General features: G+C 42.1%; 1 protein-coding gene across 1 annotated transcript; it reads right to left on the bottom strand.

The window, feature by feature from the left end:
• Positions 1 to 769: 769 nt before the first annotated feature.
• LOC132830388 (fibrinogen-like protein 1-like protein) lies at positions 770 to 6412 on the bottom strand. Its single transcript, XM_060848046.1, has 3 exons — positions 6333 to 6412; positions 2933 to 3061; positions 770 to 2061 (listed from the first exon to the last, which is right to left on the bottom strand). Exons 1-3 carry the CDS (start codon positions 6346 to 6348, stop codon positions 1427 to 1429), a joined length of 780 nt encoding a protein of 259 aa, XP_060704029.1. The 5' UTR covers positions 6349 to 6412; the 3' UTR covers positions 770 to 1426.
• Between the last annotated feature and the right edge of the window lie 16706 nt (positions 6413 to 23118).

Consider the following 23118-nt stretch of genomic DNA (forward strand, 5'->3'; position numbering starts at 1 on the left):
TGATCATGGAATAGAGAGACCCCCCCCCCCCCACCCCCCAATCCCATCCCGGGGGTCCAGATCTTCAAAATATGTGTAAATATTAATATTAATATTAGATGTGCAAGAGAGGTCTTTAGTTTATTGGATAGAGTCAAAGTCCAATGTTTTGTTTATTTACAGGATATGCAGTAGTATAGACCCAAACTGCTTTTGTGACAATGTGTATATACAAGAGATTTTTTTATGAATATAGTATATTTTTGAAATAAAAATAATATATTTGCTGGTGCCTGCAGTCAGTGACATCCTATGGTATTGGAAAGGGCTGCAATGTGTAGACAGTGATGCTTGCTTTGCAAGCTCACTCCCGGGAAGTGAAAATGAAAGAAAGTATTCTCTTTCCACTGAGAGCCTCCATGACCTCCATTATACAGCAGCTTATTGCAAATCATGAGACATTTCTTATACCTCTAGCACCTTTTCTATTATTTTCACATTGTTGAACAGATTTTGGTGTGCTGTAATTTGGGTCGTATAAATAAATCTGTGTAACTGAATAGAATTGAGTGGTGTCCATCTGGGACATTGCACATGATGGGAATCTCAAAAGTCCCACGTCTGTGAATGGGATGTGTTTCCATTCCTGACATCAGCTATTCTATGTATTCTTTGAGAGAGATTATAAATTTAATGTCATCAATAAAGGACACACTGTTTTAATGACTTGGCAGCAGTTAATCCTTGTTTGTATTCCAGTCGCATAGAAAATTGCATTCAAACTATCAGCAAAAATTTAAGTAGATTTTATTGTAAGTAGAATCATTTTAATCATTTTTAAACAGAATGAAATACAGTTTTGTAAATAGGTATGTAGCTCTTTACATTTTTGCATATTATTGTATATTTCAATCCAGATTCTTATTCCTTTCCTTTATGGTGACAAAAATAAACAGTCACAAAGTAACAGTGCATTTTGAATGTGTTGAAACTTTTGACAACTGTTATAAATGCTGCAAAAGAATCTGTACTTCTCAGAATATGTCAGACGACATACGACACCAGGTTTTAGTCCAACAAGCTTATTTGAAATCACAAGCTTTCGGAACGCTGCTCCTTCGTCAGGTGAAGAGTTCTTGGACTAAAACCAGGTGTCGTGGTTGTCTACCCCAGTGCAATACCGGCATCTCCACATCTCAGAATATGGATCTAGATTGGTTGAAACTTGAGAGTGACCTTAGGCATATTTGTTTGTGAGGATTTCTAGACTTTTAAGTAATATAGTTACAGCCAGGTACCAGTTCACAAGTTTAGCTTCACTTTACTGTAAATCTGGCATTTCACACAGAAACTCAGCTCCCCAAAAGCGAATATAGATCAATCCCAATCCACAAGAAACACCTATCCCAAGCTGAAGGATCACCAGGAGTGTGTCAGCATTCATCTACTAGTGTAAGTATGCCCGCCTACACACATCATTAGGTTTGATGAGAATCTCAGAAGACTGGCACCTACTGCAGAAACCACTCCAATACATAGTTTGTGTATTCAAGTCAACCCTGCGACAGCCATTATACCAGAAGGCTCCTTTACTATTTTGTGCACAGTTTAAACGTGACCTGTCCTGGTCTCGGTCAAATGTTGAAAACTTCATGTTATCATGTACAAGACTGCTCGAAGTTGATACCATTGAATTGCCCGCATTTCCTATGTATCCACCTAGATGCAGCCTGTAACCACCTTTTTCATTCTCTATAGAGAATAGATCGTATTCAGCAAAACGGCGCCTGTTGCGCTTGTCTATCAGCAGGAATTTAACTTTGTAGGTTCCCTGACTTGTGATGTGATATATATATTCATTTCCTAACCAGTGATCCTGAAGGACGTTGCCAAAACCATACTTGTAAGCTGTCCAGTATTCTGTCCAGGTAATTTTAGAAGGATAATTATTCTTTTGAATCACAGTCCATCCACCACCGTCTGTCTTCATGTTGCAATACACAACAATTGGAATGGAACCGTTAGGTTGGATAACGTAAACTCCACTTTTACCCCTGACATTGCTGCAATCCATGGGATAGCCTGCAATATGGAAGATTGTTTTATTGATTTAATCATGAGATGAGAGTTGAAGAAAACTAGCATATAAAAGGTCAGGGCAAAGGGAAGTGGATGAAAGCAGGAAGAGATGATTAAAGAGGATGAGAGGTGGAGATAAAAGAAGGAAGCTATCAAGAGAGAAAAGGACAAAATGTGGATGGGATAAAGGAAAGGGACAGAGGGAATGGGTGAAGTAAGTTGCTGGGAGTCATGAAGAAAGTGACTCGAGAGGAGAGGTAAGAAAGAGAGTAGGGGAATGGATACAAGTGTGAAGCTGGAGATGACAGGCAGAATGTAGGAAGGAGAAAAAATGAAAAAGCAGGACAGAAGATAAGAACCAAATGTGGGAGGGGTGTCTCAACGGAGGAAGATGAGGCAGGCAGCTGTAGGGAGGGGAATTCCAGATGTTGGCACTGTTAAAACAAAGGCTGCCCAAGAGACCAAATCAAGGGGAACATTGATGCAAATTTTAAAATCAAAACTTGGTGCATGTTAAGACAGGGCAAGTAGAGTTTTGGTTAACCTCCAGTTTGTGGTGGATACAGCAGTAAGGAGTACATTACAACCATCAAATCTAGGGTAATAAAGACACGAATAAGGATTTCAGCAGCAGAGCAGTAGAGACAGGGATCAAATCAGGCGATGTTACTGAGACAATCTAGGAATATAGGACTACAATTTCACATCAAAGTCAGATGTGACATTAATGTGTCAAACACACTGACTTCAGCTTTGATTGGTGCCAGGGAGAGAGCTTAAGTCTACTGCATAAAAATTTTTTAACAGAGCTTATATCAGAGTTCCTAAGAAAAAATATTGACCGCAAAGACAAAGCAGAATCCCCTTTACTAACCTGATGCAGGTTTCTTTCCTAAACTTCTTGTGATTCTTTCTTGTGAATCTAACATATGCATGTTCCCGATTTCTTCATCACAGTTTGCAGCACTCAGTGCTAAAAAAATGACTGCAGTCAAGACAGAACCTAAGGTTTAGAAAACAAACAGCATTAAAAGTTATGAGACAGTTGCAAAATCAAAATTAAGACACAAAGTGTAAGAATCAGGAGAGAGCCAAGGGGGTGACAATGCAAACTTTTATGAGAGGCATAACGCAAGAAACAGGAAAGGATGCCAATAGGGCAAAGGTTAGAGTGAGAAAGTCAAGATAGAACATGGGAGTGAGACAAACATTACAGGAGTCACAAAGAATATGAAAGTGCAACAGGCCAAGAGAGTAAGACACTCCTTAAGGGTCAGAGAGAAAGCCAGACAGTATGTACTAGGGAGAGTATGAGGTGAATTTTCACCTCCTGTAGGTATGAGTCTAGTGAGATAAATATTTTTGAAATTGCAAACATGACCCTTCTCATCTGCCCCTTTTCAACTTTAATGGAAGATAGTAAAGATGCAGCCAACTAACTTGCTTCTGAAGGCAGGTCGGCTATTTAATTATTATAATAAGGGCATGAGCATTATATTTAACTTTACTAACACACTTAACTACCCATGTTTCTCAGGATCCCAACAGTTCATAGGAGGGAAAGACAGCTCTGGGGGAATGCCTTTCCAGCACTGGCTTATGGCCCAGGAGGAGTGCTCCATTTTGGCCTGCAATATCTTCGTATCTAGAACAAACTCCACTCACCCCAATAGGGCTTCCAAAACCTGTCTGCAGGTTTGGATGTCAGACTCACTTAGATTGGAGATTGACTCCCCTAAAGGTCTCTTGAGCAGCTATAGGCTACATTCCTCCAACTGTGGCTTGCTCTGTAGGGTTTCTGTATTAGAACATTCATCTTAAGACTGAGTGAGACATATTCTGGGTCGACAAGTGAGTGAAAGTGTTCTAGAGTAGACAGCTAATTTGAGGCGATATTCAGATCAGCAATGATCTTATCAAATGGCAGAGAAGGCTTTTGGGCTGAATGTCCTAATTCTAACCTTAACTGCTATGTTCATACTAGCCCATCAATCAGACTGATTTGCCAACTTAAAATCCTTTCAAAAGAATATTCACGTAGTGAATACCATACTTAGTCGTGTCTGGTGTAACCTGGATTTCCAGTTAAAAAAATCTGCATCCATCAATTGTTAGATCATTAGGGTCCTGTTGTTTTCTGTCCTTGCTTATTGGTAGATGAGTAAATATTATACAACAGGCTCAAGTCTTTGACACTTTAAGTATTTGCCACATATGCATAAGTTCATTAAATGCAACAGCTGAGTTGGTATCAGAACATTCAGCTCAAAGAGTTTCCAAAGTGATATGGTTATGTGAAGTAAGCAGCAACAATTTGGTAAGTGGAGCAGAATATAGGAAAAATGACAAGTAGGAAGAATGGGAGGTGAAAATTTTACTTAAATAGACAATTATCACAGAATGCTGCAGTGCGAAATGGATGACTATGTATTTGTAACATAAGTTATTTATGCAGGTTCAGTAAATAATTAGGAAACTTAATGTTGCCCTTCATTCCAAATGGGGTGAAATATAGAAGTGGAATATGATGGTCATGATTGTAAGACAGCACCTAGAGTACTGTATATGGTATCTTTTATGAAAGAACTCATCTGCGTTTCAGATTCTGAGGAAGCTTGATAGAATTGATGCTGAAAAGATATATCCTCTGTTGGTCAAATCTAGAACTGGACGGCCTAATTTCAAAATTGCTTATTGTTCCTTTAAAGCAGAAATATTAAGGAATTTCTTCTCAGGATGTTGTGAATCCTAGAAGTTTCTATCTGGACAGCTCTGAGGGATGAATTATTGAATATATTCAGTATATATGCTGAGTTGGACAGAATCGTAAATTACAAAGGAGTCTAAAGCTAAGGGGTGCACATAGGAGAGTGAATTTGAGATTATGTTCATATTTATTGGTACAGTAGTTTGAAGAGACCCTATCAGCTACTCCTATTTTTGTTGCGATCCTAGGCTACCCTGTAACTCCACCCCAACCCCATCCCACAATCTGCCCAATTGTGATCTCCTCCAAGACCTTCTAGCTCCCCTGATCTTTCCATCTCTCTGTGATCTCTTCTGCCTATGATCCCCGTGTACATCCAATGATCTCTTCCCCAACATTTCCTTCCCCCACAACCACCTTCGATCTTGTTCTATCTCCATTCCCTTCAATCTCTACCTACATACTACTGATACACTTACCTGTTTGGCTGCTAAATTCCTCTTTCCAGTCAATCAGGCTGCTGTGACAAAATCTGAAGAAACAAATTAAAACAGGACCCGGAGCTAATTTTCATGGCTTTTCAGAAACCTGTTCTTCCAGGTTTCCGAAACATAACTCCTCTCACAGATTCAAACTTGTGCCTGGGTGCGAAAAGCCCTAAATGTGAAAATGAAGGAAATACTGTATATCTGAAAGCGAGAAAGCAAGGCAGGCAGAAAGAATGGAATAAGAAAAGAGCAATGAGCAAGGCAATGAAGGTAGACATATGGCAGACTCAGGACATATGACCTGAGAGAATTACAGTTTAAGTAATAGGTTCATAGAATTACATGTTAAATTTCACACATTGTTTAGCCAATTTTTTTAACTTAAACAACCTTTACATTCTAAACACAGATGAATAGAAGAACTTTCTTTGGTCGTAGGCAGTTTCATTCTGTGATGCAGTGATAGCAATTTCCCAGTTCACATCGTTTTACAGTTTGTGAGATTGAAATACCAATACGATGTCCTTTACTTTTACACTGCTTCCTTCCCTTTCTGCTCTCGTGAAAATGTATCACTCACAGGTGCCTTTCAAACTTATCATCTAACTCAATTGGTCATCTTATCTGAGCCTGGAGGAAGGGGTCCAACAGGTCAGTTAGTGTGGAAACCTAAGTCCTTTCATTTCCATCCTTGATGACATTTGAACTTACCAGTTGGATCACATGTGCCGGGGCAACTGATTGTGACATTAATAATCTTAATAACATTTAGATCCATTTACAGCTCCACTTGCCAGCTACATCTCCTGCTTGTTGTTGTTCTTCAAAATGGTTACATTCAGCGATGTTGGGATGATTATCGACTGATGACACGTACAATCAAATAGACTGAGGTACCAATTAATACATCAAGTGACATGGAAGAAATGACCCTTTGAGTTAAGTACTGAGGAGCATTCAATCTGCAGAGATGAACCCTACAAAAACCAGAATTTTGGGAGAAGAGAAAGCTGGAAACAAAATAAATTCTGTTTTGAGCATGTTTTTGTTTTGCAGAAAGCATTGAAATTTGGACTCACCTGCTTTGGTCGCCATCCTGGCTTAAACTGCGCAGAGTAAACTCAGCGTTGCAACGTCTACATTTTATACTGATTGAAATCAGTGTATTTACTTAGACACGCCTACACAGAAATTTCAGCAGCCCTGGTCAGTGCTCATGCTTGGTAATTTGAGATTCTTGGTAATTTGATATTGGTGCCAAGACAGAACTGACAAAACATTTTTTTTAGAATTCCTCTTCACTGCTTAAGCTCTGCAATGATGATTGCTACCAATGAGGGCAAAAGAGAGATGATTAGGAATGAGTAAAACGAATTGATGGAAGCCAGAGTATGACAGTGAACAAAGAAATGGTCACCTTCCAATAGGCAAGGGTTAAAGAGATGAGGGCAGGGTTAAATTACATATGTGTAAATGCGCAGAGTATAGTGAGCAAAATTAGAGAACTGGAAGCAGGAATTGGTCTTGGGAGATATGACATAGAAACATAGCTAAAGCTAGAACAGGGCTGGATACTTAATATCCTGGATTATAATGGTTATAGTAGAAACAGGGTGAGTAACAGGGGAGGAGTTGGTCAAAGGTAATATCATTGTCCTTGACTGAGATGCAGTTTCTGAATTGAATATGGTTGAAGCTGAGGAACAGGTAGGAGGTGGTGACCTTGTTGAGTATTTATTATAGACCTCCAAATAATAGGGAAGAAGTAGAAACGAGCATTTGTTGGCAGATTATGGAAACCCGCAGGACAAGCAGGGTTGTGAAAGTTGGAGATTTTAACTTACCTAGGGTAGATTGGGAGAAAGGTAGAGAGTGGGATACAGAAGGGAAAGAATTCCTGTATTTTGTGCATAAGAACTATAGGGAACAGCACATTTCCAGTCCCATCAGGGAGGAAGCTACACAATCTGTTCTTGGGAAATGAGGCAGGCCAAGCAGAGAACATCAGAGTGGGGGAGCATTTGGAAATAAACCATATAATAAGGTTCAATATGAAACTGGAAAGGTTAAAGATCAGCCAAGGATTAAGATCCCAATCTGGAAAAGGGCAAATCTTAGGGTTCTAAAAGTTGAACTGGAGCTGGTTGATTGTAAACACAATTTGATGTGGGAAAATTTGTTTGAAAAATGGGAGACTTTTAAAAGAGAGATGAATAAGGTACAACCCACGTACATATTCATGAGAAATAAATACAGGGTATCCAAAGGTATATGACTAAGTATGTTGATGAGAAAATAATGAAAAAAAAAGGAAACATTTGATGCAAATCGGAATAATAATTGCAATAAAAATCAGGAAGAGTATCTTAAATGCAGGAGAGAGGCTAAGACTGGAATAAGGAAGGCTAAGGGGAAGCATGAGGAAAGGAAGGCAGGGAGCGCTAACACAAATAGCAAAATGGTCTTCCCGTGTGTTAATAGTAAAAAAATTAGTGAAGAATGGAGTGGGGCCTATCAGGGACAAGCAGGTAAACTGTTCACTGAAGCAAAGGGTATGGTAGAAGTACTAAATAAGTATTTTGTTTCTGTCTTTACAAATTAGAAAATGGTGACAATGGCCCAGTTGAAAATGCGAGTGTTGAGCAACTGAGTGGTATAGTGATAAAGAAAAAGTGCTAAAAAGGCTAACTGCATTCCAGTTAGTGATGTAGCTACATCTAGATGCAACTAGATTGCTGACAGAGTTTAGGAAGCAAATTGCAGAGCCTTGACAGACATGTTCTAAGCCTCTCTGAACACAGTTTTATTCATAGAGGACTGCAAGATTGTAAATATGGCACCATTGTTTAAGAAAGGGACAAAGGATAACCCAGAAAATGACAGACCTGTCAGCTTGACATCAATAGTGGGAAAACTGATGGAGGTCATAATATGGAATAAGGCAAATATGCGCTTAGAGAAAAAATAAGTTAATACTGGGCAGTTTACAGGGCTTTGTCAAGGACAGGTCATGTCTGAAAAATGTAATTGAGGTCTTTAATGAGGTAACACAGGCAGTGGATGAGGGTAGTACTGTGGATATTGTTTATTTGGACGTTCAGAAAGCATTTGATATGATGTCACAAAGCAGGAGTTGGTTTGCAAATTAGAAACATTTGGGATTGGTCCTTAACAACCTGGTTTAGAAGTTGGGTGAAAGATAGGAAGCAGTGAGCAGTATTGATGCGCTAGAGGCAGGTTGAAAATGTTGTTCCCAGGTATCGGTAATGGGACCTTATTTTTTCTGACTTACAAGAATTATTTGCAGATGAATATTGAGGGCAAAATCTCTAAATTTGAAGATTATACCAAGCTACGGAGAATAGTGAATTATGAGGATGATGCGAAGCGACTTCAGAGGGACTCTGGCAAGTTGGCTAAATGGGCAAACACCTGGCAAATGAATTTCAATGCAGAGAAATGCAAAATGTTACACAAAAAAAGAAGAAATGTAGAGACACAATACAGGCATAGATGGTACAACTTGGAGGGGAGTATAAGAACAGAGGGACCAAGTACATAATTCTCGGTGACCAGGCAAGTTGAAACAGTTGATTTAAAAAAAAGCTAATGGGATCCTTGGGTTGAGAATAGAAGCATGGAGGATAAAAGCAAAGACTGTGGTTTGTCGTCTTTGTCTTACTCTATATGAAAATGCTGTGAAAAGTAATTAACTGTATTCTCAATAACTCAAAATTAACTCTTAATCCATCTACTGATTACTATATTACTAAATGGCAATATTGAGATCTATACTCCTTGAAGATAATGTGGAAAATGCTAGTTTTGCTGCTCAATGCTAAAAGAGCATAACTTACACTGAGGGAAATATTTGTGTAGAAATGGTGCTATGCAGACAATGTCATACAGTCACAGAGCTATACAGCATGGAAGCCAACCTTTCAGTCCAACTCGTCCGTGCAAATTGGATATCCTAAATTAACCTAGTGCCATTTGCCAGCATTTAGCCCATACCCCTCTAAATCCGCCCTATTCATACACCCATTCAGATGCCTTTTAAATATTGTAATTGTACCAGCCTCCATCACTTCCTTTGGCAGCTCATTCCATACACCTAGCACCTTTGTGTGGAAATGCTGCCCCTTAGGTCCCTTTTAAGTCTTTTCCCTCTCAGCTTAAATCTATCTCCTCTAGTTTTGGGCTCCCCAAACTTGGGGAAAAGACCTTGACTATTTACCCTATCCATGTCCCTCATGATTTTATAAACTTATAAGGTCACCACTCAGCTCCCAACGCTCCAGGGAAAACAACCCCAGCCTATTCAGCTTCTCCCTATAGTTCAAGCCTTCCAAACCTGGCAACATCCGAGTAAATCTTTTCTGAACCCTTTCAAGTTTCATAACATCCTTCCTATAGCAGGGAGACCAGAATTGAACACAGTATTCCAACGGTGGTCTAACCATTGTCCCGTACAGCCTCAACATTCCCTCCCAACCCCTATACTCAATGCTCTGACCAATAAAGGGAAGCAAACTAAATGTCTTCATCACTATCCTGTCCACTTTCAAGGAACAATGAACCTGTACCCCAAAGTCTCTTTGTTCAGCAATACTCCCCAGGACGTTGCCATTATGCGTGTAAGTCCTGCCCTGATTTGCCTTTCCAAAATGCAGCATCTCATATTTATCTAAATTAAACCTTCTTCACTGTTGATTACATCTCCAATTTTGGTGTCATCCGCGAACTTACTAATCATACCTCCTACATTCACATCCAGTTCACTGTCAGTTAACCAGGACCAGGCAGTGGTGGGCCCTTGCCCAGACAACTCATGTGGCATTCATCAAAGAAGTCAATGAGGAAGCCAAGTGATTGGAGATGACAACAATGTCTGTGATGGTGCTGAATGCCCATGATAATACTGAGTGGCAGAGCAGTCTCAAAGGGCCAAAAGATCTACTCCCATTCCTAATTTCTATGTTTCTGTACCTGGGAATTGACAAAAGTCTGCTTAGTGCTGCTAGAAAACCTTTCGTTTTGAAATCTGGGAGATTGTTTATACTGGCAATAGAGAAATTACATTTGTGTTCATATCACCATCATAAATCATAAAGTTAATAATAGGGTGGGGCACCTTTCAGGAACACCTCTCAATTCAATCAACCATGAAGTCAATGGATATATTTTCATCACATGATCGACATGTCACTGATATAGATTGTTTGCCGTAAATTATTTGGTAAAAGCACATTCCACTTCCTGGAAAGATAATTATTTTGTGGTTTTGTGATCTGTCAAGAAAGAAGTTACTATATAATTCATTTGCCTTCAGGCAAAGAGGTTTGCATACTGGTTTGAATTTTCTTTCCAGTGTCATTTCAGGGAAATAGTATACAAATTTATTGGTCTATGCATTACAGTAATAAGAAAAAAAGTAGCATATTTCCTGTCCCAATTTTGCCCCTGAAAGATAATTAGAAATTGCTGGAGAAACTCAGCAAATCAGGCAGAACCTATGTTGAGAGAAACAGCATTATGTCCAACATGACTTGAGGGGTGACCTTATAGAGGTTTATAGAATCATGATTGGGCAAGGATAGTGCTAATGGCAGGTGTATTTTCTCTAAGGTGGTGGTGTTCAAGACTAGGGGGCATATTTTTAAGGTCAGAGGAGAAAGATTTAAAAAAGACGCAAAGAACATTTTATTTTCCCCCACACAGAAGGTAGCTCATGTGTGGAATGAACTTCCAGAGGAAGTGGTGGATGTGGGTATAGTTACAACGTTTAAAAGACATTTGGATAAGTACATGATTAGGGAAAGGTTTGGAAGGATATGGGCCAGGAGCAGAGTAGGTGTGGGAGACCAGTTTAGTTTGGCATGGACTGTTTAGACCATGCTGTATGGCTCTATGAATCCTCTTAGTCTAGTTCCAGTGTTCTGTATGAGCTTTGGATTCAGACCCCTTCTCTCAAATAGAGAAAATATGGTAAATTATTATCTGACTATAGTTCAACCACCCAGTCAAGAATTCCAGTGATTTCAACAGCTACCACTACATACAAAACTCTCAAAACATAGACTGTGCAGGTAAGCAACTAGAAGACAGTGCTGTACAACGCTGATGTCCAACTCAGTTACAATGCCAAAATATTCAGCATCCTTTTCTCTAGCCAGTGCTGGAAGGAATACTCCATGACCTGTTGTCAGAAGAGCCTTAAGAACTTTAACCACTACACTTCTGTCCCAACACCTTGTATGTAGTCATTTTGGTCCTGAAGCCAAGATGTAGCTTTCATGTGACTTTGTAGCCAATCTTCCCTCATATTGCTGAGCTCGCAATCCAGAGAATATTTACACACCCAATCAACTATGACCATTTTGATCAATTGCTGAAGTTGGTTCATGAGTAGGAACCTCCACATCTACAGGAAAAGAATAATTACTATGCTGGTCTAAGCAGAGTGAGATATTGCTCTTAGAACTTAATGTTGCTCAAGACACAGACTGGAGTTGACATATAAATACAGTGGCCACAGGAGCAGGTCATAAGTTAAGAGTACTGCAGTGAGTAACTTATCTTCTTATTCCCCACAAAAGACAGAAAAAACATTGACTATCTAGATAGCTTGTGTCCCAGCAGAATTTTTTAGAATAAAAACAATGTACTGCAGATGCTAGAGATCAGAAATAACAATAGAAAGTGCGCAGGAAATTCAGACAGCCTTACAGTATCTGTAGAGGGAGAAACGAAGTTAATATTTCAAGTCTGATATAATTTTCAAGGGTCTTTTTGGACTCAAAACATTAACTCTGTCTGTTTTTCTCCTTAGATGGTGCCAAATCTGCTGAGTTTCTCCAGCATTTTCTGTTTTCATTTCAGATCTGCAGCACTGTAGCATTTTGTTTTTACTTAAGCCAGTCCTCTTCCCAAGTATTCCAGCCTTGACAGTTCTGCTCTTCTTTCCAATGAGATTTCTATTTGAACATTTCAGTTTGTTCAACCTCTGTTTTGTTACTACTAATTGAGAAGGTGTTCACCATGGGCTGGTGTTGGAATCAGGACTGGCAGCAAGGCAGTGGGGTCAGACGCGGAGTTGGGGAAGGGAGATTGTATCCAGTGGAAAGGAGGATTGGGTGCAGATTGAGATGTGGATATCGTGGTCCTGGGGGTCATTGGCTCCTGGGGTGTGGGCTGTTGGGTTCCATGCAGGCTGTGACCTAAGCTAGGGCCAATATTACTACCAAATTGCCACATTCATATCATGACTTGCAAGTGAAAGTTCTATATGGAAGTTTTGAATGAGCTCAAGTAAATACGTTCAAAAGAAATATTTTTAATATTATTCCTTTTTATATTTTCTTATGAGAAGCACAGGAAACTGGTGCTAGACCCTTCCTCAAAACCATTTTGCACTGCAGAAATATAAACTGTCACAAAATCATCCATCCTGGAATTGCAATGGCTTGGATTAAAATTAAAAGCACAAGTCACCCGGAAACTGGCTTCAACTTTTCCAGAAACCAAGAGACAAACCAAATTGTGAAGCATGAGATAAGCATTAATTGAGCCGTTTAATTATAGAACATAGAACATAGAAAAATACAATGCAGTACAGGCCCTTCGGCCCTCGATGTTGCGCCGACCGAAGCCTACCTAACCTACACTAGCCCAATAACCTCCATATGCTTATCCAATGCCCGCTTGAATGACCATAAAGAGGGAGAGTCCACCACTGATACTGGCAGGGCATTTCATGAACTCACAACCCGCTGAGTAAAGAATCTACCCCTAACATCTGTCCTATAACAACCCCCCTTAATTTAAAGCTGTGTCCCCTAGTAACAGCTGACTCCATACGCGGAAAAAGGTTCTCACTGTCAACCCTATCTAAACCCCAAATCATCTTGTACACCTCTATCAAATCTCCCCTAAACCTTCTTTTCTCCAATGAGAACAGCCCCAAGTGCCTCAGCCTTTCCTCATACGATCTTCCTACCATGCCAGGCAACATCCTGGTAAACCTCCTCTGCACCCGTTCCAGTACCTCCACATCCTTCCTCTAGTATGGCGACCAAAACTGCACACAATACTCCAGATAAGGCTGCACCAGAGTCTTATACAACTGCAACATGACCTCAGGACTCCGGAACTCAATTCCTCTACCAATAAAGCCCAGTACGCCATATGCCTTCTTCACAGCACTATTTACCTGGGTGGCAACTTTCAGAGATCTGTGTACATGGACACCAAGATCCCTCTGCTCATCCACATTACCAAGTAGCCTACCATTCGCCCAGTAATTCATCATCTTGTTTCACCTGAGTAAAATGCATAATTACTGTGGGGAAAAATAAAATGTGCTACATTTCAACAGATAGCATGTGATATTTATCAATTGGTTTTCCACGGAACATCCAATACAGCAGAGGCCATTTGGCCCACCAAACCTGCGCCAATTCCTAATCCTTATTTATATCCACTACCTACTGGTCATGCGGGGTTTCTATCCCTCTGTTCGCCTCCTATTCATGTGTCTATCAAGATATGCCTTAAACACGACTAACATGTCTGCTTCCACCACCTCCACTCACAGCACGTTTCAGGCACCTACCATCTTCTTTGTGAAAACATTTCCCTGCATTTCTCCCCCCTTGAAAAAGCCTCTGATTATCCATCCTATCTATGTCACTCATAATTTTGTAGACCTCTAACAGGTCACTCCTCAGCCTTTGTCATTCCAGTGAAAATAATCCGAGTTTATCCAACCTCTCCTCACATCTAAAACCCTCTAGACCAGGCAACATCATGGTAAACTTTCTCTGCACCCTCTACAAGGCATCAATGTCCTTCTAGTGGTAGCGTGGTGACCAGAACTGCACACAATATTTCAAATTTGGCCTCACTGAATTTTTATTCAGCTGTAACATAACTTGCCAACTTTTAGATTCGATGTCCTTACAGATGATAGTAAGCATGCTGAATACCTTCTTGACCACCTTATCCACCTGTGTCACCACTTTCAGGAATCTGTGGACCTGTACATCCCTCTGTATGTCAATGTTCCTAAGGGCTCTGCCATTTATTGTATAATTTGCACCTGGATTTGATCTTCCAAAATTGGGTTGACATAAAAATAACTCAGGCATCACTTCACATGAACCTACACTGTAGCAAAATAAAAGCATATTTGGTTGATCTGTTCTAAACAATAATATTCATACCTTTCAGTTATGCAGTAATGGGTTGAAGCTTCTGAGTTTTGAGCTCATAATCCAGGCTCACGTTTTAGTGCAGTGTTGAGGCACTGGTTATATTCTTAGCAGGTCATGGTCTGTTATTTCAGCAAGACTTAGAGCCAGAATATGAATGAGTAGCGACTCTATGCCATCTGTTGATCTATGTTTAATAAAAATTGAAAAACCCAGTGAATCATTTCCTTCAGCGATGTGGGTTTCTTAAAAGGTGTCAATTGGTTTCTTTGTACAGTTCTGTCCTGAAGACTACAGTGAAAAGCGTACAAAGTCACCATTCTCCAGCACCATCTTGGTCACAAAACCAACATTAAAAAAACACAGGAAAAATAAAACAGAACTGAAATGAAAGAAAACAGTCCACATCTTCAAGTTCCATCACAAAAAGGGTGTATGGAATGTTCAATCAGCCTGTAAGTTTCATATCGATCACTGGGAGGAGTCATATTCTACTGCTGCCACCATGTCCTGCGATCACTGGGAGGAGCTTTGCCACCACCACTGCTGACCCTGATCGCTGAAGTAGTCGTGACTTTGCTGCCACAGACCCTCAAGAGGCTGCCTCCATTCCATGCACGGCCTGCTCTCGTTGCTGTGCCGATGCCAATGACCCCGCCACAAAACACTTCAAATAAAAGAAACAAAAAGGAAGAAACAGAAAAAGGGCAAAAGAACAAAAAAAAAAGCAGATAGGAGTAGATGAATCCCAGGCACAGGAGCCCCAAGGAGCCCTGCTATTCTGCTTCCATCTTGGTAACTGTAGGAGAATATCCAGCACTGGTTGGCAACAACAACAGCCAGTGATGCTTCTATATTTTTTAGATTAGATTCCCCACAGTGTGGAAACAGGCCCTTCAGCCCAACCTTCGACCCTCCGAAGAGTAACCCACCCAGATCCATTTCCCTCTGACTAATGCACCTAAACTATCGGCAATTTAGCATGGCCAATTCACCTGACCTGCACGTCTTTGGACTGTGGGAGGAAACCGGAGCACCCAGAGGAAACCTACACAAACCCACAGGAAAAATGTGCAAACTTCACACAGAAGTTTTATAAAAGATCATTTTATAAATGATCTAGAGGAAGGACTTGAAAGCTGGGTAAGCAAGTTTGCGGATGACACAAAAGTCGGTGGAGTTGTGGATAGTGAGGAAGGAAGTGGTAGGTTACAGTGGGATATAGATAAGTTGCAGAGCTGGGTGGAAATGTGGCAAATGGAATTCAATGTAGCTAAGTGCGAAGTCGTTCACTTTGGTAGGAATAACAAGATGATGGATTACTGGGCTAATGGTAGGCTACTTGGTAGTGTGGATGAGCAGAGGGATCTTGGTGTCCATGTACACAGATCTCTGAAAGTTGCCACCCAGGTAAATAGTGCTGTGAGGAAGGCATATGGTGTACTGGGCTTTATTGGCAGAGGAATTGAGTTCCGGAGTCCTGAGGTCATGTTGCAGTTGTATAAGACTCTGGTGCGGCCTCATCTGGAGTATTGTGTGCAGTTTTGGTCGCCATACTATAGGAAGGATGTGGAAGCTTTAGAACGAGTGCAGAGGAGGTTTACCAGGATGTTGCCTGGAATGGTAGGAAAATCTTATGAGGAAAGGCTGAGGCACTTGGGGCTGTTCTCATTGGAGAAGAGAAGGTTTAGGGGAGATCTGATAGAAGTGTATAAGATGATTAGGGGTTTAGATAGGGTAGATACTAAGAACCTTTTACCGCTAATGGAGTCAGGTGTTACTAGGGGACATAGCTTTAAATTAAGGGGTGGTAGGTATAGGACAGATGTTAGGGGTAGATTCTTCACACAGCGGGTTGTGAGTTCATGGAATGCCCTGCCCGTATCAGTGGTGAACTCTCCTTCTTTATGGTCATTTAAGCGGGCATTGGATAGGCATTTGGAAGTTATTGGGCTAGTATAGGTTAGGTAGGATTCGGTCGGCGCAACATCGAGGGCCGAAGGGCCTGTACTGCGCTGTATCCTTCTATGTTCTATGTTCTATAGATAGTCACCCGAGGCTGGAATCGAACTTGAGTCTCTGGTGCTGTGAGGCAGCAGTGCTAACCACTGAGCCACCATGCCGCCTATGCAGTTATATGATGTGTAGAAAACAGTTCAGAGATCTGACCACTACGATTGTGAATGTTAACAATTTGGCCTGAATATTGCTCTTCATGGCTAAGTGTGAGGTACATTGAGTTCTTTGGAGGCATTTCCACTGGGAGACCTAATCAGATTTCTTACTGTTCCTTACCAAATATGCCTCATTATCTACCTACCACACCCATGGTGTCTCTCATGTCCAATTCTATCCCCATCTTACCACATGCTGTACCTGGAACAACTTGCAGAGATCAGCTTAAAGACCAACATCCCTGTGCCACCTTTAAAATGCAGCAATGTAACTCGGCAAGCACTGAGATTTCAAAGCTGCTCTGCTTGGTCAAGGACATTTACAACAATGTCTGAGAAGGGGGAGATAATACCTTTTACCCAGAGGATGAATAGAGTAGACCACAACACTAGGGCATGGCAGCCTGGTCTGAAGTTGCCTCCTGGGTCACTGCCATCCCCACAGTGCAGAGGAATGACTAGCAGTATCTTAGGAATGTCAGTGACCTTTTCTGCTGTGCTAGGGGAGGAGCTACACTTTTCTCTCCAGTACAGCAGACTCACCCAGTCTCTGCCACTGCACCCAATTCTCACCAAGGCTACCACTCTCACTGTTCCCTGCAACATCTTCTTGTGGTCACTCTCAACACTACTCTCCAAAATCCCCTACAGGCTGCACGGCTTCTGAACAGCTTACTCACTCGCTTGTGACGTCACACCAGCATTTCCACCATCTCCACAGAAAACAGCCAGCTCCACCAGCCAACCAACTGCTTGACCTTTCAGGACTAAAGAGGTTTTAGAGGAAACATTGATAAGGCTGCCTCATGTACCCCACCAGCTCAGATACTGAGATCTCATGGGAATGTTAGCTTTATAGAGTGTGAGCACAATCTGTTGAGCTCCTCACAGAAACAGCTCCCCATAGTTGCCCAAGGAAGAAATGCATCAGATCACTGGTATTCAGAGGTCTGCTAGAGACCAGTTACCTGTTCAGCCCCAGGCAGGAGAGGGCCCTCCGCAATCAGAGACCTTGTCCTCACGCACAAAGAGCACAAGGAATGACAGAAGGGCCTCATTGTCCAGGCGCTGCAGCAGTGCAGTGAATCATGTGCTGTCTGGCTGCATCCATGGACAGGTTTGCAGTGCCATGGAGAGCCAGGCCCTGCACACCCAGGGACAGCTGGAGAGGAACACATAAATCGAAAGGACTGAAGGTATGCTGGCAGGGGACAGAGTATCTGGCACGCACTCTGCCCTTCTTAACACCCAGAGGAGGAACCACACACAGCCCTCCTCAGAAGTTTCCATTCAGGACACTCCAAAGGTCACTGGCCCCTCCACCTTCACTCTGCCTGCCCCCTTCTTACCCTGACCCAAGGAGGGTCAGCTTGTCTCTGACAAGAAAACCCTTGGCATGTCTGGCCTGTCCAGACATAAGTTGTCCCCGGGATCGACTGAACAGACTTCCAGGGCCACTGCTGAGCAGAGTCCCTCCACTCAAGCTTTGAAATAACAAACTACCCAAAGATATAGTGGAGGAGAACGGAAGCAGAAAACGTGTTGAGGCACTTTGATGGTACAGATGATGGTGCACTGTGTATTATTTGACACAGATTTTCTAAATGGTACTGCTCTGACCTTGCATTTGGTTGCTTGGTTATCTGTGTAGTCCTGAACCTAACTGTTCCAGCATGAGGCATAACTTATGGCCTTACAGGATGGATCATTGATTGAAGTGACTGTTGAGGGACAGCTATAGCATCTGGAAGCAAGAGAAAGTGGGCATACTGCCCCTTGTCCTTCAATATCATTCTTCCTACCCTTGGCTTCTGTATTGATGTTGATGTGAATGATATGGTCAGCGATGTGGCAGGGAGCACACAGGGAGCCAATCCATCAAATCCCAGGGATTAGTCACCCCACAAGTCTGTGTCCTCTAAGAGCACGACTATAAGAGTAACCTTTTCCTTTAAATGGCCTGACATTGGTTTGTCTTGCAGACTTCTCCCTGACAGTTTGAGACACTTGCCCCTCCTAGTCCGAGTTTGATCGCAGCCAGTTTCTTCCCTATCGCACACTTTCCATTTCCAGCCCGATGGAAGTCCATAATGAGCTCTCCTCACTCAGTGACTTCCAGCATCTACCTGTGCCTGTTGGTGAGTCTGCAAACATCGAGATCCTCTTCCTAATAGCTCTATTTGTAAACCCCCTAGTTTTCACAACTCCCCAGGCCCAGTCCCCCCCAACCCGTCTAGATCAGCCTGCACCTGCCCATCTTTCTCATATGGTGTAACCATGCTAGGTATGGTCATTCACTGACCCCCTTTCTTATTGAAGCCAGGGTAGTCCTTACTGTGGATGGGCTTCCCTCCTACATGACCCTTTCCCTTTCCACCCACACCATATCCCCCACCTTGCAAATTCAGTAGTTCCCACTTCATCATTGTTATCGTCCCACACTCCAGACTGCAGCCACAATCCCCAGCAATAACTCTCCAAGTCTCTTTCCGGTGGTGTGGCATCTTTACCATATCCCTGGCACCCCCATTTTCTTTTGCTTCTGTGGTTGGACCTGAATGACTGACCATGGCCCATCTGTTTCAGCAACCTAACCACACAGCCCTGATAAGAATAGACCAGGCATCTACTGCCTGGGAATCTCTATGCCAACTTTAGCCCTGCTCCATTGTGGAGATACAGAAATGGCCAAGAGCCACTGCCTGGACTGCAAAGCTACAGACTCCATGATTGAGATCACCTTGACCATGGTCCATTTCCAGGACTAGTATATGGCACTGCCCTTAATTACTATGCCAAGATCCCCGATTGATGGGCACTACCTTGGACTTCGATGAGACTATTACCTTATTTGAGACATGGCTATTGTGTGGTGTGTTCGCTGTATAAGCTGCTGGCACATGGTGCGGTTGTAAGATTGACATTGCATGTTGCCACACAGCAAGATATATGCCCCCTTGATTGAGGACTCCTGTCAACAAGGCAAATTGCCTGGTGCTATACCTGTGCTAATTGGCACCACAAGGCAAGGCACCCATGTTGTGAGCACACAGGTAGGCACAAATTAAGTGAGTGCTAAAAGAATATTATAGAGGCAAGTTAGACTGTTAATAAGGCATATTAATCAATAACAAGCAATAATCGCTCTCAATTGAGAAACATGCCACATTATTGTATAAAAGATGGAGTGAAATGTTCCTGACATTGAGATAGGTCTCCCTTAACTTCTCATCTGATTCTCATACAAATCCTACCATAGCTCATAAGACCATAAGACATAGGAGTGGAAGTAAGGCCATTCAGCCCATCGAGCCCACTCCGCCATTCAATCATGGCTGAAGGGCATTTCAACTCCACTTACCAGCATTCTCCCCGTAGCCCTTAATTCCTTGAGACAACAAGAATCTATCAATCTCTGCCTTGAAGACATTTAGCGTCCCGGCCTCCACTGCACTCCGTGGCAAAGAATTCCACAGGCCCACCACCCTCTGGCTGAAGAAATGTCTCCGCATTTCTGTTCTGAATTGATCCCCTCTAATTCTAAGGCTGTGTCCACGGGTCCTAGTCTCCTCGCCTAATGGAAACAATTTCCTAGCATCCACCCTTTCCAAGCCATGTATTATCCTGTACGTTTCTATTAAGTCTCCCCTTAATCTTCTAAACTCCAATGAATACAATCCCAGGATCCTCAGCCATTCCTCATATGTTAGACCAACCATTCCAGGGATCATCCATGTGAATCTCCGCTGGACACGTTCCAGTGCCAGTATGTCCTTCCTGAGGTGTGGGGACCAAAACTGGACACAGTACTCCAAATGGGGCCTAAACAGAGCTTATAAAGTCGCAGTAGCACATCTCTGCTTTTATATTCCAAACCTCTTGAGATAAGTGACAACATTGCATTCACTTTCTTAATCACGGACTCAACCTGCATGTTTACCTTTAGAGAATCCTCGACTAGCACTCCTAGATCCCTTTGTACTTTGGCTTTACTAATTTTCTCACCATTTAGAAAGTAGTCTATGCTTTTATTCTTTTTGCCAAAGTGCAAGACCTCGCACTTGCTCATGTTGAATTCCATCAGCCATTTCCTAGACCACTCTCCCAAACTGTCTAGATCCTTCTGTAGCCTCCCCACTTCCTCAGTACTACCTGCCTGTTCACCTAACTTCATATCATCTGCAAACTTCGCTAGAATGCCCCCAGTCCCTTCATCCAAATCATTAATATATAATGCGAATAGCTGTGGCCCCAACACTGAACCCTGCGGGACACCGCTCGTCACCGGCTGCCATTCCGAAAAAGAACCTTTTATCCCAACTCTCTGCCTTTTGTTAGACAGGCAATCCTCAATCCATCCCAGCAGCTCACCTTGAACACCATGGGCCCTCACCTTGCTCATGTTACACAGATCCCTGCCTAACCTTAATCCTATAAGGAGTCACTCATGGTGTCTCTTAACATGGGAGAGCCATTCTATAATCTCCCATGGAGGATGTGAGAACCATCAGGAACTTGCCAATGGCACCTCACATCAGGCATTCATCTGAGCATCCTTTGCAGGTTTGGTGGAAGCTCAAGCATTTGACATGCAGTCTCTGGGATATACAGTGAACAGAATGTCTGATTGAATAGAAAAGACTTTTTGGTGGGAACAATCATCTTCTAGATAATTGTTTTCCACAGATTACTCAAGTGGAAAAGCTTTCAGCTGTGTGGGTGACAGTGACATAACAGAACATTTCTGCACTTCTGCCCCTCCAAACTAATACCCACAGTGGCATCTCCAGGCTAGCTCTGCCAGATTGCTCTGGCAACAGCTGAATTGGAGCAGACATTGGCCAAACCTTCTCACGCTGTTGAGCGTATGGAGACCATTGTCTATAAACAATGAGGATCTGTACATAAAGAACAACAGCAATCTACCATCTGTGACTAGACCAGTAAATAAGAACTTTGTTGGTGTAGCAGACTGAAGAAAACTTCTCTAAGAATACAACCATTGGGGTGATCACCTGAATCAGAAATACTTGGAGGATTTGGAATGCCACTGTTTGACTTTATTACCTTTGGAACTTTTATAATGGTTTAATGTGAGCCTCTAAGACATTTTGCTAAGAATATCATTTTTAAATGGTTGAATCTCCACAGCATAATGGAGGGAATGATGAAAATGGTGTCAAAGTCTTTCTACAGAAGCACTCTTTGTAAGTGGTCAGCCGGCAATGAGATGCTCAGAATGACTGAACTAAAAACTGAGCACTGGTACCTCTTTGTACAAGGTGCTGAAGTTCAGTTGGTGGATGGCTGGTTTGCAATGATGCCAGCAGTGGGGGTTCAATTCCAACACTGGCTGAAGAACCCTCCTTCTCAATCTCTGCCATTGCCTGAGATATGATGACCCTCAGGTTAAACCACACACTGGTCATTTCAATATAATGAGAGAGCAACCCTGTGGCCTGGTAGGATTTTTTGATTTTATCTGGGCAGGTTGGTTATAGCTTAGCTGGCTAATTTGTGATACAGACTGATCCCAACTGTGTGGGTTCAATTCCTGCACCAGCTGAGGTTAATATGAAGGACTCTCCCTCTACATCTCCCTCTGCGTGAGACATCGCAACCCTCAAGTTAAATCACCATCAGTCATCTCTCTCTCTCATGAGAGAGCAGCCCTACAATCTGGTCAGACTATGGTGACTTTACCTTACATTGTGGGTGCTCTGGCTCTGCTTTTCTGATATTGGGATGAAGAAACATTGTATTGGTGCTGCTTGGAAAAGCTTTAGTTCAAAGCTGATCCATGTTTTTGCTTAGAAGTGCTTGTTTCTGACACTGGGTATGGAAAATAGAAAAGTGCTTTATTCCTCAATGTTAGTTTTACAGAATTGAGCACAAGTTTAATTCCTCAACACTTCTTCAAATGTAAGAATGAATAAAACATTGCCTGTGATGAAATTTTGTCATTATTCTCCAGCCATGTACTTCATAGAGACAGCTGTGATCTCACGTCTGTGACTTTTTTCCCCATATGGTTAAAACTAAGACAATTAATGAAGTAGTGTTGAACTAAGTAAACATGTTTGGCAATTTGAAGCCACCCTTTACAGGAAATATTCTGAAAATGTGACCCGCTAAAAATAAATCCTTCCTTAGAGTTCATTAGATGGGTCGGTGTTTATCCAATGTGTGCAGGAGGGTTTCCTGACACAATATGGAGACAGGCCAACAAGAGGTAAGGCTATACTGGATTTGGTTCTAGGTAATGAACCAGGCCAGGTGTTAGACTTGGAGGTAGGTGAGCACTTCGGGGACAGTGACCACAACTCGGTGACTTTTACTTTAGTGATGGAGAGGGATAAGTGTGCGCCGCAGGGGAAGAGTTATAGCTGGGGGCAGGGAAATTATGATGCAGTGAGGCATGACTTACGATGTGTGGATTGGAAAAACAGGCTTCAAGAGAAGAACACTAATGAGATGTG

This window comes from Hemiscyllium ocellatum, chromosome 31 (assembly GCF_020745735.1).
Source record: "Hemiscyllium ocellatum isolate sHemOce1 chromosome 31, sHemOce1.pat.X.cur, whole genome shotgun sequence".
NCBI classification, from domain to species: Eukaryota; Metazoa; Chordata; class Chondrichthyes; order Orectolobiformes; family Hemiscylliidae; genus Hemiscyllium; species Hemiscyllium ocellatum.

Coding starts and splice junctions, on each gene's coding strand:
- LOC132830388 (XM_060848046.1), bottom strand. Junction 2,062..2,932: donor AGGAAAGAAACCTGCATCAG/GTTAGTAAAGGG, acceptor TCCATATTGCAG/GCTATCCCATGGATTGCAGC.